Source organism: Quercus suber, unplaced genomic scaffold, assembly GCF_002906115.3.
Source record: "Quercus suber isolate HL8 unplaced genomic scaffold, Cork oak 2.0 scaffold_191, whole genome shotgun sequence".
Classification (NCBI taxonomy): domain Eukaryota; kingdom Viridiplantae; phylum Streptophyta; class Magnoliopsida; order Fagales; family Fagaceae; genus Quercus; species Quercus suber.
Genome location: NW_027069649.1, coordinates 1,195,659 through 1,209,687, shown reverse-complemented (window position 1 = coordinate 1,209,687; position 14,029 = coordinate 1,195,659). Strand labels below are relative to the sequence as shown.

General features: G+C 35.0%; 1 protein-coding gene across 1 annotated transcript in view; it reads right to left on the bottom strand.

The window, feature by feature from the left end:
- Positions 1-1,231: 1,231 nt before the first annotated feature.
- LOC112029290 (DNA topoisomerase 3-alpha) overlaps positions 1,232-14,029 on the bottom strand; it is a gene marked incomplete at its 3' end in the record, with an annotated part of 17,737 nt that continues 4,939 nt past the window's right edge. The window contains 4 exon segments of the mRNA XM_065778805.1: positions 1,232-1,266; positions 6,472-6,576; positions 6,725-6,814; positions 10,696-10,749. Coding sequence (XP_065634877.1) covers positions 1,232-1,266; positions 6,472-6,576; positions 6,725-6,814; positions 10,696-10,749 — 284 coding nt within the window.

The following is a 14,029-nucleotide window of genomic DNA, read 5'->3' as shown; positions in this document are numbered from 1 at the left end:
AGCCCTATGGTTATATTTGGGATTTGCAAGGGTTCTTTTGTACCATTTTTATAATCTCCTACTTTCTTAATGAAACTTTCTCCTAGATACCACCCATTGATGAAGGCCTAAGGCTGAACAAAGTAAATCTTTGTGTTCCATGTTTTATTGTTTCTTGTATTTTTCTATTTCAATTTTGCATACACTCATTATTATTGCATAAAAACTCACAGCCAATAGGTATCAAAGCTTACACTATCTTGGAAAAAAATATTAGCCAGCCTTGATTCTTCTTCTTCTGTAGAAGTTGTTGATCTTTTTAATTTCATATTTTAATTCTTTAGGGAGTTACAATATTTTTCTTCCCATGTACTATAGTAGTTCTCTCATTTTAATATACTGATCCTTTAACTAAAAAAAAAAAATCCATGGCATTAATAGTATATTCTTTTTCTTTGACTCACGAAAACAATTTTTTTTTTCTCAATAAAGCCCCCTACAAATTTTTATCAATGGCTAATGGCCCAAATACTCTACTAATAAAAAGAAAAAAAGTTATTTCAACCTTTAGTCTATAAACTGCTCATTATGGGTCGCAAGGCTGAAAGTTAAAAGGAATTAAAAACTTATTAAAAAAAATGCTCACAGTGACTTATGTGTTGCAACATCTACATAAAACATCAATGTCTTGATATATATTGTAGAACACACCATCCATGTTATAGGAAGGAATTATACATATGTACATAAAAACATATGAAATTATAAATACTATATAAGTTACAAATGCACAGTGGGTCTTGAACCCAGTACCTTCCACTCTATTCTTGTGGGAGGAATGGCCATTTGAGATAAAGTTCATTGGCTAAAAATTATAAACATGTATGAAACATTTAATTAATTAATTAATTAATTATATATATATATATATATAAATAATTTATGCATGCATGTATGTGACTATTTGTGTGTTTAAGATATCTGTAAGGCATCATGCACAAAAATGTATATCTAGCAAAACAAAAGTCAAATCATTGGCATACTTATTGTTACTAGTTAACTTGTTTCTTCTTCAATACTTAATATACCATCCATGGCACCTTACGCTACACATAACATGCAACTATGATAACGATGGATTCCATAGTCAACCAGTTTATAACTAAAAAAGACCTCCATATCTGAGATAAGATGAAATTGAATCTCAAGACAATGTTATTATATCTTTAAATACAAAAACTAAATTACTTACCCCATGTCATCATATCCCATAACAAGTGCCTCACCCTGAAATCATAATAAACTGAAAATCAATTTAAAGCAATACTGCTTTGTACAAAACTATAAAGACATGGTTTCATGCTCTCCAGAGTGTCAACTTATCGACATTGGAGTTTACTTACATTTGCAATTATAGAAGAATATGATTAAAGTGCTCAAAGATAAAAGTTTTTGTAAGGAAACATAAGCCAAAAATACACTTCACAAATGAAATTCTTTTGGATACGGTGCTAGCAACAAAAGATCAAAATGAATTCTACCAAAGCATATGATGTTTGAATTCCAAATTCCTAATGTCGTGATTTCTTATTTGGTAAATATTCTAACTAAAGAAAATTTCTCCAAGGATTATTCTTAGGATGCAAAACCCAACCAATTTATTATTGATGCAAGCATGATGAGGTGGCCGATTATGTAATGATGAGGTTGCGAACCATGCCACTAGAGCATGATGAGGTGGCTGAATCAACTACTCCACAAAAGCATGATAGATGTGACCAAAATCAGCTACCCAGCAAAGTATCTTTTTTTAAGACGTGACTAAATTATTTTAGACATATGGATAATTGCTGTAGAAGTTAGTTAGACATGTGAAATAAATGTTATAGTAGTTAAATGCTAGATATAGTTTGTGATTTTAAGAAAGAGATTAATCATTTATATGCATGTGTAGCTACAGTTTGTTAGGGAGGTTCATAATTTTTTTTGTTTTTTGATAAGTATGTTAGGGAGGTTTGTAATTGGATTGATGTCAACATAACATCATCATAACAACCCCCTTGGTGTATAAATAGCCATGCTTGGCCATTGTAATTTTTTCCATTGAATAAAAATTACTCTCAAGTCTCAAATTGAGGTTGAGATTTCTTTCTCCCTCTCTCTGCTGCCACTTTCTCTCTCTATTCAATTCTCTCTTTCTTTAAGCTTCTCAAATTTCCCATCAATTCTACAATAAAGAAATTGTGTTTGACCTTTATTAAAGGGAACTAACTGTAGGAGCTTTGTTAAGGCTTGTGGCGGTCCATCCCCTTTTAGGAAACGCATTCAAAGGAGTCTCTATCTAGTCCTCTGTTTGACCTATAATGAAGCCTTGGTTGGAGTCAGTCAGCCATTGTTCTATTGCCAAGCTCTAGACCTGTATCCCTTTCTTATTTGGGGTCTCATTGGTGATGCCAAGGACGGTTGTTCATAAGACAGATTGTTGGAAAAGGAGGCTCAATAGTCAATAGGCATGAAAGCATTGTCATCTTATCTGTTGTATCTTGGTGATATTTGGTACCAAAAAAAAAAAAATCAAAACCTATTTTTACAATTAGGTATGAGGGGAAATTTGTAATATTGTAATTACCCGCCTATAAATAATATGTATGTATGTTAAGGTAAATTATTCCCTACTGCAGAACTTGTGTGGGAACAGGCTAGGGAGCTATATTTTGGTGTCAATAATCGTGCCACCACCAAAACTCCATCTACAAGTTGTTTCACTCGCTATCATTGTTGTGGTGCCACTCAATCGTCGTTAGGACCGAGGCCTGTCATTAGGACCAATCGCTCACACAAGCCACTCCTATTTTTGTCATGGTTTTGCTTAAGGCACTCAGTTCCACACCCCCTCCCCCCAACCCCCCACCCCCCAAAAATAAAAACAGCAACAGTGTTGGGTTTGGAGTTGTGGTATCTCCATTGACCTGTGACATAGTAGATCCCTCGCAAGCCCATGCATGCAAGAATAGTTCATCTCATTAATTTCAAACAGTGCAAAGTCCAAATCAACTATAAGTCTATAAGCCCACACTAGTTTGAAGCCCCACTGAAGCTGTGTGGCCAGAACAGAGGAAACCCATGGCCAATGTGATGCAGGACAATAGACTCTAAGGGAGGGACTCTATTTGGGAAACAAAACAAGAACAAAAGAAAGGGATAGGACCTAGGAATCAGCACTTAGGGATTGCTTAACGTCAGCATCAAACAAATAAAACAAAAAAAAAAAAAAAATTTAAATTGAACCCAAGCATGGGCACCTAGGACTGCTTGGAATCAGCACCAAACATAATAGGAACCCAGGAATCAATATGTGAGCCTGCTTGGAAATAGCACCAAGCACTAGAAGAAGACTCTCAACCCAAATTTATAAATCCAGTTTCAACTGCTTACAATAGCATTTGGTCCTTTAAACAGACTTCCCAAATTACATCAAACATGGAAAAAAAAAAATTTAAATCATAATGAGATTACATCAAATATGAAAATAAAGTCCAAATAGCCATCAAATCTCTCTAATAACATCAATTAGCACCAATCACGATCAATCAAGTCCAACAAAATCAAATAATCTCATGCTTAGAGGTTGCCCTTTGGCAAATCGGTGTTGTATATGCCGGTGCAGTGGGGAATCTATGGATCATCTCCTTATTCACTGTCATGTGGCAAATTATTTATGGGTTTTTATGCTTCAGGCTTTCAATATTCAGTGGGTCTTGCCTAGCTCTGTGGCGGAATTATTATTTTGTTGGAATTATTGGCTTGGGAAACATGATTCAGATATTTGGAATTTAATTCCAAGATGTTTGATGTGGACTATATGGATGGAGCATAATTGTCGGTCATTTGAAGATTCTAAGAAGCCTTTGGTTGAGTTAATAGGCCTGTGCCAGAGAAGTCTTTTTTATTGGTCTCGGTGTTGGGGTTTTACAGAATGTTCTTCTATTGCTCAATTTTTTTCTTCTCTTAGTTTAGTCTCTTGATTGTTTTTATGTGGTATTCTGTTTTGCGATTTGTTGTGTTCATTCTCATGAACACATTGTATGATTCTTTTTCCATTTTCATCAATAATTATTATTATATTACCTATCAAAAAAAAAAAAAATCAAACACCCGTCAAGGTGCAGCCTAGTGGTTACAGGTTTGGGATGAGCTATAGGCCCAAACATCTTGAGTTTGACCTCCACCGTGATTTACTCGCCAGGGGTAGGTTCGAAGGGCCCTACCTTGGTGAGGTTCCACGTCATCAAAAAAAAAAAGTCCAACAAAATCAATCAGCATTAATGGCCTAATGACTCTAAATTGGTCTCCACACTAACTCTTCCAAGATGGGAGAAACTTGACCCATCAAGCATATTTCATGGTGGGCTGGACAATGACAAAGTGGAGGCTAACGACTTGGCTTTGATGACAGCACAACTGGTCTTTAGGGTGTGGCTTGTGGTCTACTGCGGGTGAGGTTGTGGGCTTCTCAGCAATTGAAAATGTTGTTAAAGCGCACTTAAATGCACTTAGAGCTCAAAACTTAAAGCCTTAGGCCTAAGCACTTTGCTTGGTCAAAACAAAGCTTATTTAATGAATCACACTTGAAGCATGCTTTTGTGGCACTTTTTGAAGAAGCACAAAGGCACACCTAAGTGTGCTTTTTTTTTTTTTTTTNCGATATCCTCAAAAGAATGCTGATTATGTTCGGTCCAAACAGTCCACATCAAACAGCCTGGTACCAAGTTCCAAATATCGGAATTATATTTCCCAAGCCAATGGTGCCAACAACAAAGTAAGTTTGCAACTAAACCTAGCATGACCCAATCAATCCCAGACAGCTGAATTATATTTCTCACACTCTTTTATCTCTTTCTCACACAAACCCTTGGAGCTTCTACTAGCGAGCAATGATAAGGGCCACTAAGGGTGGCAATTTACTCCCCCCAGCACAATTTTCCCCGCCCCACAGAAATGGAAGGGCGGGGATGCAGAGACATTTTCACCCTACACCCTGGGGCAGGACAAGTATAGATTTAGATTGCACACATATATTTACAAATGACCCTTTATTTTATTCATATTTCAACCCTAAGATCCTTACTAACTTTTATTATTAAGTATTAAAATGCTTGGATATGAAGACTTTTTTTTACTGTCTTGGTAATTACTTTAGTTTATTATTTAGTTGCAAAGTGAAAAATAGTTTGATTTGGTGTGATCAATATAATGCAAGTATAATTTTATACTATTATAGTAAGTGTGGCCGTGTGGGTGGGGTGGGTTAACATGGGGAGGTTCTTGAGGGGCAGGCAGGGTAACTACCCTATGGGGTAGGAGCGAAGCACCCATAATCTGGCCCCACTCTGCCTCGTTGCCATCCCTAGGCAAACGGGCAACAAAGTCTCCAGAATGCATGGATCTCTAGGTTTATCAACACTATTGATGTGACAATGAGGTTCTATCAGACGAAGTCTCTAACATGCCTAGGGCCTTTCACAGCACTATCAATATCATCGAGACTCGCAATGGGAATCTATCTCTGCTGTATGCGGTGGTGGCTGGGTTTTCTTGTGGTCTCCAGGCTTCTCTGATCTGGTAGGTTGTGCATTGATATGGTGGATTTTTGTTGGTTGGTGCATGGATCTAGTGGGTTGCAAGATTTGTGGATTGGGTTGTGAGATGTGAGATTTTTTTTTTCATTTTGCATAGGGGCAAACACCTGAAAATATTTTTCAAAGCATTTTCAAGAATGCACCATACACCTAGAGAAATGTTTATGCTAAAAACACTTCATGTTGGAAAACATTTTATAATGAAACAAACAGAGGCTAAATTGCAAAAAATGGCTGTTAGATTTACTTTGTTGGAAACCTATAGACAGCTTGACAACTATTTCATTCCTAAAGTCTACATCCCATTCTAAACCTATACTAAACCTATAGCTACTTCAGTTTTTTTCCCCATACAAAGAACCAATAAATGAATTAGGAAACCTAAGCAGATGATCCTAAGAAGATTGTTTGGTATTCATTGCGTAATGCCGAAGACGGTGGTTGAACTTTTAGCTTGTTGGCAAGGGAAATTTAGGTGACATCAGAATGGTGTATATGATTTGCTGTTCCTCGTTGCTTGATGTGGCGCATTTGGTGCAAAAGAAATAACCAGAGCTTTGAGGATTCTAAAAGGACAATTTCTAAACTTAAATTTTTCTTCTTCAAAACTTTATTGGATTGGTTGTCTGTAGTAAGAGGCAATCAATCTATTTTATTTGATTTTTTCTTTGATGGATGCTAGTAATTTGTGTATTTGATTGTTCTTGTCCCTAGTGTATACTTCCTATAGACTTGGTTCTCTTTTTTTGATATTTTAATAAAAAATTTCATTACTTATCAAAAAAAGAAAAAGAAAATTATTAGACAAAACAGCAAATAATATATCATAAAGAGTTTGAGCCTCTGAAGTTACAAGATTAGTTGGAGAGAAACGCATGTTTGGGTCCTTAGTCGCATAAAATCGATCAAGCAGCTTTTTTATGTGATCATGCATCGTTGCATCTGTACCAATGCCCTCCTACATCCAAAAAAAAAAGGGCAAAAGGAGAGCAATAATTTAGTGACAATTATCACTGTCTGATTAACTAGAGAATAGATCATCCAAATTTCAGACAATAAGGAGTACATACCAGAATCAATCCATATTAAGTATCTATTTTCCTCACCTTGTCCATACAACTAAGCAGATCAGCTTCACTCAGAAGTGGTGGCGGTCTAGTAACTCCTGAATCTAGGGTCAATGATGTTGGTACAAACTGTAAAATAACCAGATTACATGTAATAAATTTCAAGATACATAAAACAAGTCAAAGCAAAGTTTAACCCTCAAGGTTCAGAACATAAAATTGTATGATAAAATCTGTGTGGTCTTATTCAGTGGACATTGGAAAAACTATATACAGTAGCCACAGAAAAATACATAAACAACTGGAACAAGTTCTCATAAATTTTAGACGAGAGAATCAAAGTTTCAGTTTTAGACTATGATTTTGAAGCTTCATGAATTCATCTGGCTGCTTGAAACACTAGCTCATCCTACTAGTATTACCCTTCATTTTATGAGGATTACCCCCTTATTCATGGAAGAGGTCTGAGGGATGAGACATCCTTTAAGAAAAGAAGATATGAAAAAATAATAATAATAACTAGCCTCATCACATGCGCTTTGCACATGCAATGGGACTCTTTTTTTGTAAAGCAATTAGAGAAAGAGAGACAAAGGGAAAGAGAAAGCAATATAATGAAATTTGTTAAAAACAAAACGGAATGATCATACCATATTAATTGAGTTTTGAGTGATCGCCTTCCCTTGAAATTAGTGAGAACATGGGAATAAATGTGCAAGATTGGATTTGTTTTTTAGAATTTGAAGAAGAAAGAGAAAAGATGATAAAGATGGAGAGACATGTAGAATGAAGTAACTGCTTGTTATTGGAAGTATAAAGTTAGTGGGAATATGGGAGTTAAAAAAATAAAAAATAAAAATAAAAAAACTTGTACTTGTAAACTGCTTTTATAAATTTATCTAAAATTTAGTAGTTTTAAAATTAATTCGAACATATGGAATTTGGATCCTGGTTGTTAGACGTGGATTGTTTGGACGGAAAGAAATCGGCGCTCTTTTGAGGCTACTGAGAAATCACTAGTTCAATTACAAACTCTATGCCAGAAGACCATTTTTTATTGGTCTAGGTGTTGGGGCTCCTCGAATTGCTCTTCCATCATTGAGTTTCCTTCTTCTCTTAGAATTACACCTTAAGTTTTTTCCCTTCTTGTTGTTTGTTGCTTTTTTCTTATGTTCACCATCATGAACACCTTGTATTTGCTTTCTTCGTTTTTTTCATCTTGATTAATATTATTCTTATTACCTATCAAAAAAAAATTTTAATTTTACATGTCTAACCCTTCTATTTAAACTTTCTAAACAAGTGAATTTGAGGGTATTTTGGGCATTAAAAAGTAGGAATACAAACAAGAGAAACCCCTTAAATAGTAGTATAGATAATCACATATGCATATTTGTTTGTATGGAGTGAGAATCAAGAAAGAAGACCCTTAAAGAATAGCACAAAAAATAATCACTTTCAGAAATGATCTCCAATAATACAAACTGAACTCCCCCCCCCCACCCTTTTCCCCCTCCCCACCCCAAGAGTCTCAACATCAAAATCCACAACATATTTTAACATACATTATGTCATCATGCAAATTGAAAAAATTTACTCTTTCAATTCCTTTTATTGAAAAGATATCAAAATGAAATGGTAATCACAAGAAAAGATGGCATGTGAAAAAGGACAACATCACAATTCTAAACAAACTCAGACAGACTATCAAGTTAACTAATGGTATCTTGTATAATGTGAACTGCATTATTTCTTCATTTCTACTAGTGTTGTTAAAAGCGCTAAGCGCACTTAAGTGCAAAGGCCTCCTAGAGCCTAGGCGCAAAGTGCAAGCACGCGCCTGATCAATGTGAAGCGCACATTTTAAAAACAAATTTTGATTAATGGTCAATACAACAATCAAGTGATCAATTAATCATATAAATTACAATAAAATATTTTATAAAACATTTATATAATTCTCTTGTACTTTACAAAATATATGCATGATATTTGATGGTCATGATTTTAAGTTTTTTCCCTTGTTGTTGTTTGTTGCTTTTTCTTATGTTCACCATCATGAACACCTTGTATTTGCTTTCTTCGTTTTTTTCATCCTGATTAATATTATTCTTATTACCTATCAAAAAAATATATATTAATTTTACATGTCAAACCCTACTATTTAAACTTTCTAAACAAGTGAATTTGAGGGTATTTTGGGCATTAAAAAGTAGGAATACAAACAGGAGAAACTCCTTAAATAGTAGTATAGATAATCACATATGCATATTTGTTTGTATGGAGCGAGAATAAAGAAAGAAGACCCTTAAAGAAGAGCACAAAAAATAATCACTTTCAGAAATGATCTCCAATAATACAAACCGGACTCCCCCCCCCCTTCCCCTCCCCACCCCAAGAGTCTCAACATCAAAATCCACAACATATTTTAACATACACAATGTCATCATGCAAATTGAAAAAATTTACTCTTTCAATTCCTTTTATTGAAAAGATATACGAATCACGGGAAAGAGCCAAGGGAGGATCATTGATGATACATCCTTAAAGGTATATCAAAATGGAATGGTAATCACAAGAAAAGATGGCATGTGAAAAAGGACAACATCACAGTTCTAAACAAACTCAGACAGACTATCAAGTTAACTAATGGTATCTTGTATAATGTGAACTGCATTATTTCTTCATTTCTACCGGTGTTGTTAAAGCGCACTTAAGCACAAAGGCCTCCTAGAGCCTAGGCGCAAAGTGCAAGCACGCGCCTAATCGATGTGAAGCGCACATTTTTTTTTTTTTTAAATTAATAAATTAAAAAAAAAAAAATTGATTAATGGTCAATACAACAATCAAGTGATCAATTAATCATATAAATTACAATAAAATATTTTATATAACATTTATATAATTCTCTTGTGCTTTACAAAATATATGCATGATATTTGATGGTCATGATTACAAAACATGGTTGAGTCAAAATAGAAGTATAGAACAAAAAAGGCAAAGGCTAAAAAGTACTAGAATGTTAAGTAATGTTATCTTTGCCTAACAAAATATCTTTGCCTAACAAAATCAATGCAAATATGCAATGCAATCCTAATCTACGTAATCATCATCCCCATTAAGCAAGGGACCATCATCATTGTCATCACAAGATTTGTAGCCCTCATCATCTTCATCTCCATCATGAGGAGCATGTTGTGAACTAGAACTTGAACTTGTTACTTGACCTGAGTGTTTGTTTGTGTGCTTGACTTGAGTGTTTGTTTGTAGCCCTCATCATTTTCCTCATCATCTTCATCTCCATCATGAGAAGCGTGTTGTGAACTAGAACTTGAACCTGTTGCTTAAGTTGAGTGTTTATTTTTGTGTGGTTGTGGTCCAAAAGGTCTAAAATATCTAAAGAGGTAGGCTTAGGTGTATGGTAGCACCATACTATTAGTTTTTATATGGCTTATATCAAACATATTTAGATCTAAAGCTAAAAATCAAATAAGGATTTTTTTTTTTTTAAATTTACAAAAAGCTCAAAAAAGCTAGCTTTGTGCTTAATAAAAAAGTTCTAAAAAGTGCACTTAAGGTGAGCTTTTAAGAGGGCGCCTTGCTTTAGAGGGAAAAAGCCCCAAGGCCTGTGCGCTTTGTGCTTAAGCGCGCTTTTAACAATACTGATTTCTACCATGAGTTAGCTAAAACCTTTGTCAATATTTTAATCTCTTTAGTCCAAAAATTTCTAAGCAGTTGGCTGGGCTGAGCACATTTTATCATTTCAACTATATCACAAAACGATGACATATCTAAGAGCAAAAAGGGTTCTAGGTTTTTTTTTTTTTTTTTTTTTTGATAATTTATTCTAGAGAGTTACAGCTGAAAATTCCATCCAACTGATAAATGTAAGCAGTGGGAGGGGAAAGAAGTGATAGAACAGATCAAATATGAAGTAAAAAAAATACAACAATCAATATGCAATTGGAAAAACTTAAATGCAGTTCATGATGAGATGATCAATAGCAAACCTGTTGTCCAGAGACATATGTTGGGATCGTTGAACTTCCCCAAGACTCAAAGCGCTTTGGTTTATTTTGGATATTGTTAATTCACAAATAATAGCAGTTGTTCTCACTAACTTTATTTGTATTAATTGTATCACATAGACCGGGAATCAGCCTCTCGAAAAAATAATAAAATTTTGTAGTTGCTTACCAATTATCTTTCTTAGACCCCCATTTTATGCACTGGGTACTGTCATTTATATTAAAAGATTTGCTTGTGCTTTGATTAGCCTCATTTCTTAACACAGTTGGTCCTTTCTGGAGAAAGGAAGAGACTTGTGTTATGTATCTAGTATCCTCATTAGCTTTTAATGAGCACGGTAGCTACAGATTTTTTTGTTGACATATAAGAGTGCATGTGTTCCTGTAATGCTTGTAAGTTGTGTTGCATGCCCCCTAGGTGTGATGCGAACCATCTCAATGTATAACCGTTGAAAGAGAAGCAGTAGCTTCATATTTGGGTATGACAGGAAGGACCGTGGATGAAATTTTATTTTTATGAGAGCAGCTTGAAATAGGATTTGGTGAATATCTTTTTGAGTTGCTGTACTCAGTGAGGGTTAGGAAGGAGAAGAGTAGATAATGTATTGGAAGTTGAAACAAAGTAGTCTATAGATGGTTGATCTTATTACGCGCCTTTGAGAGGGCCTACAAGTGCAGTATCCTTTTGGAATACCATTTTATGGTCCATGGCACCCCTGAAAGTAGCCTTTTCCCCTTTTTGAACAGCTGCTTTAGGGAAAATTCTTGGGTAGATGGTTTGATTACGAGGAAGCAGATTATTGTGGATTATTGTATGCACAAGAGTAATGATGGCATGGTATATCATCTCTTCTATCACTTCATTGTCCAAATGCAATCTGGTAGTGAACAAAAAACTAGCCTATCTCCAATTCATCCGTCAAGTCGTCCAAGGAAGGATCATCCACCCATAATATTGTACATCCAGGGTCATAACGAAGATTTAGCTTATAAGTGCCTTCGAAGAGGTCGTCCAAGACCAGAAGGGTCGTCCAGCTCACGAAGTGACCTAGATGACCATCCAACATTTATAGATTTTCAGAGTGAATTTCTACCCAAAACTTATAATTCAGACCACATTCTATTGTTCTAAAGTGGGGGTGAATTCCTTATTCTTCGCCCTAACTTCCCACTAAGTTCTTAACTTCTCACTAAGTTCTTAACTTCTCATAGTAGTTATAGAAGCTAAGTCTGAACCTTTTAACTTCCACCCACGTTGGAAAGTTACCAAACAAGTAACTACTCCAAAACTCACTATAAAAGGACTCAGTCATATCAATTCAAGGTACGTTTTTACCAATCACAATGTTGGAATTCCTGAGTTCAAGAGAGAAATTTGACTTAAGCTTCGGAGGTTCTTGGCCTGTTCACTCCGGTCTCCTTTGATTGTGTGTTTCTTTCTTTTTAGGCCTTCCAAATAACTCAGAGCCCATTGAAGCTCGGAGCATTCAGCCTACTGATTTTCTGTGCATCATTACAATCGATTTGGGATCTCTAGTATTTTAGAGTAGTTTTTGAAAATCCAAACCAAAGAACACCTTAGGGTGTTCAGGGGCTGTATGAGCAATATCATGAGAAAGAAAAGAAGAGACAAGAGAAGGGAAAGGGAGAAAATAACAAAAGAAGGCCAACATGCCTCAATGCTTAAAGCACACTATTTTATTAATCAACTCTACCTCTCTTTGAGTCATTGAACTCAAATACAATAAGGGGCTCTGATTATATTTATAAAAGAGGGACTCTTTCTTGTATCAGTACTGGACTTTTAGTTTGGCTAATAAACTAAAAACATAATAAAAGATTAACTTGGACGCAAAGAAATTAAAACCTAAGATACTCAGGATCCTTAGAAAATTCTATACTCAACTGCCAAGAGCATTATAGCTTAACTGACACTTCTTGGTGTTTTCCAACCTAGACATCTAAGATTCAAATCCTCCTTCCCCCACGACCTGTAGCATTTGATGGAAGGCACTTTCCATCGTATGGAGCCTAACGATCAAATTATCAAAAAGAAGAAGAAAATTCAAGACTCAACCAAACTACCAAAATTCCCTTAATTTGTAGGAATGTCAGAAATTACAGATTTGCCCGAGTACAAAATTTACCATAACTGATAGAATAATAACTCAAAGAAAAAACTGTTGACCCTAAAACACATATGACTACTGTGTTAAAACCATGTGACTTTTACTTCAATTGGACTTCATGCGTGGTTCCCATAAAATAAATCTTGAATAGATGAATTTGCGAAATAGTAACAAATCAATCTTGCATGGCTGCATCATTGTTTCAATTCATTTTGAATTCACATTTTGACTTGGGCTTTTACACAATGTATTTCCGTATTTGATTTCCCGCAATCTGTTTCTGTTTCTCTGTGATTTTTTTTTTTTTTTCAAGTATAGTCTATTCATTGTCATGAACATGATGTACTTTTTTTATTAATGAAAATATCTATTACCTATCAAAAAAAAGAGAAACCTCGAAAGGTAATTAATAGAAAGAATAAAATTGGTGTTGATCAAAGATGGAACTCTAGTTGGTAACTGCTTTACAGCTTTACGCTAAGGTAGAATTTAATATCCTGTTTGTAATTGATAAACACTTAAAAGAAAAAAAATTGATGACACTCTAATTTAGGAAGCTGAATTAGCAACAGCCTTTGAGACCCATGATCTTTCTTGGATTTATTGATCTCTATATTCTACTTGAATGGACAGAGAACTGTCTTCTATTTTAATTAGGAATTAAAATGAAATTACTATTTTAAAACCTTCTTCTCCCCCTTCCCCCACCCCACCCCCCCCCCCCCCCCCGGGTTCCCAAACGGATGGGTTTTGGGATTAATGATGATGATTTTTGTATTTGACTTGTTTGCTTCTTGTTTGACCAGAAAAACTACTTAGATGTTTACCGCTTTGAGTCTTGGGGAAGTTCAACGATCCCAACATATGTCTCTGGACAACAGGTTTGCTATTGATCATCTCATCATGAACTGCATTTAAGTTTTTCCAATTGCATATTGATTGTTGTATTTTTTTTACTTCATATTTGATCTGTTCTATCACTTCTTTCCCCTCCCACTGCTTACATTTATCAGTTGGATGGAATTTTCAGCTGTAACTCTCTAGAATAAATTATCAAAAAAAAAAAAAAAAAAAAAACCTAGAACCCTTTTTGCTCTTAGATATGTCATCGTTTTGTGATATAGTTGAAATGATAAAATGTGCTCAGCCCAGCCAACTGCTTAGAAATTTTTGGACTAAAGAGATTA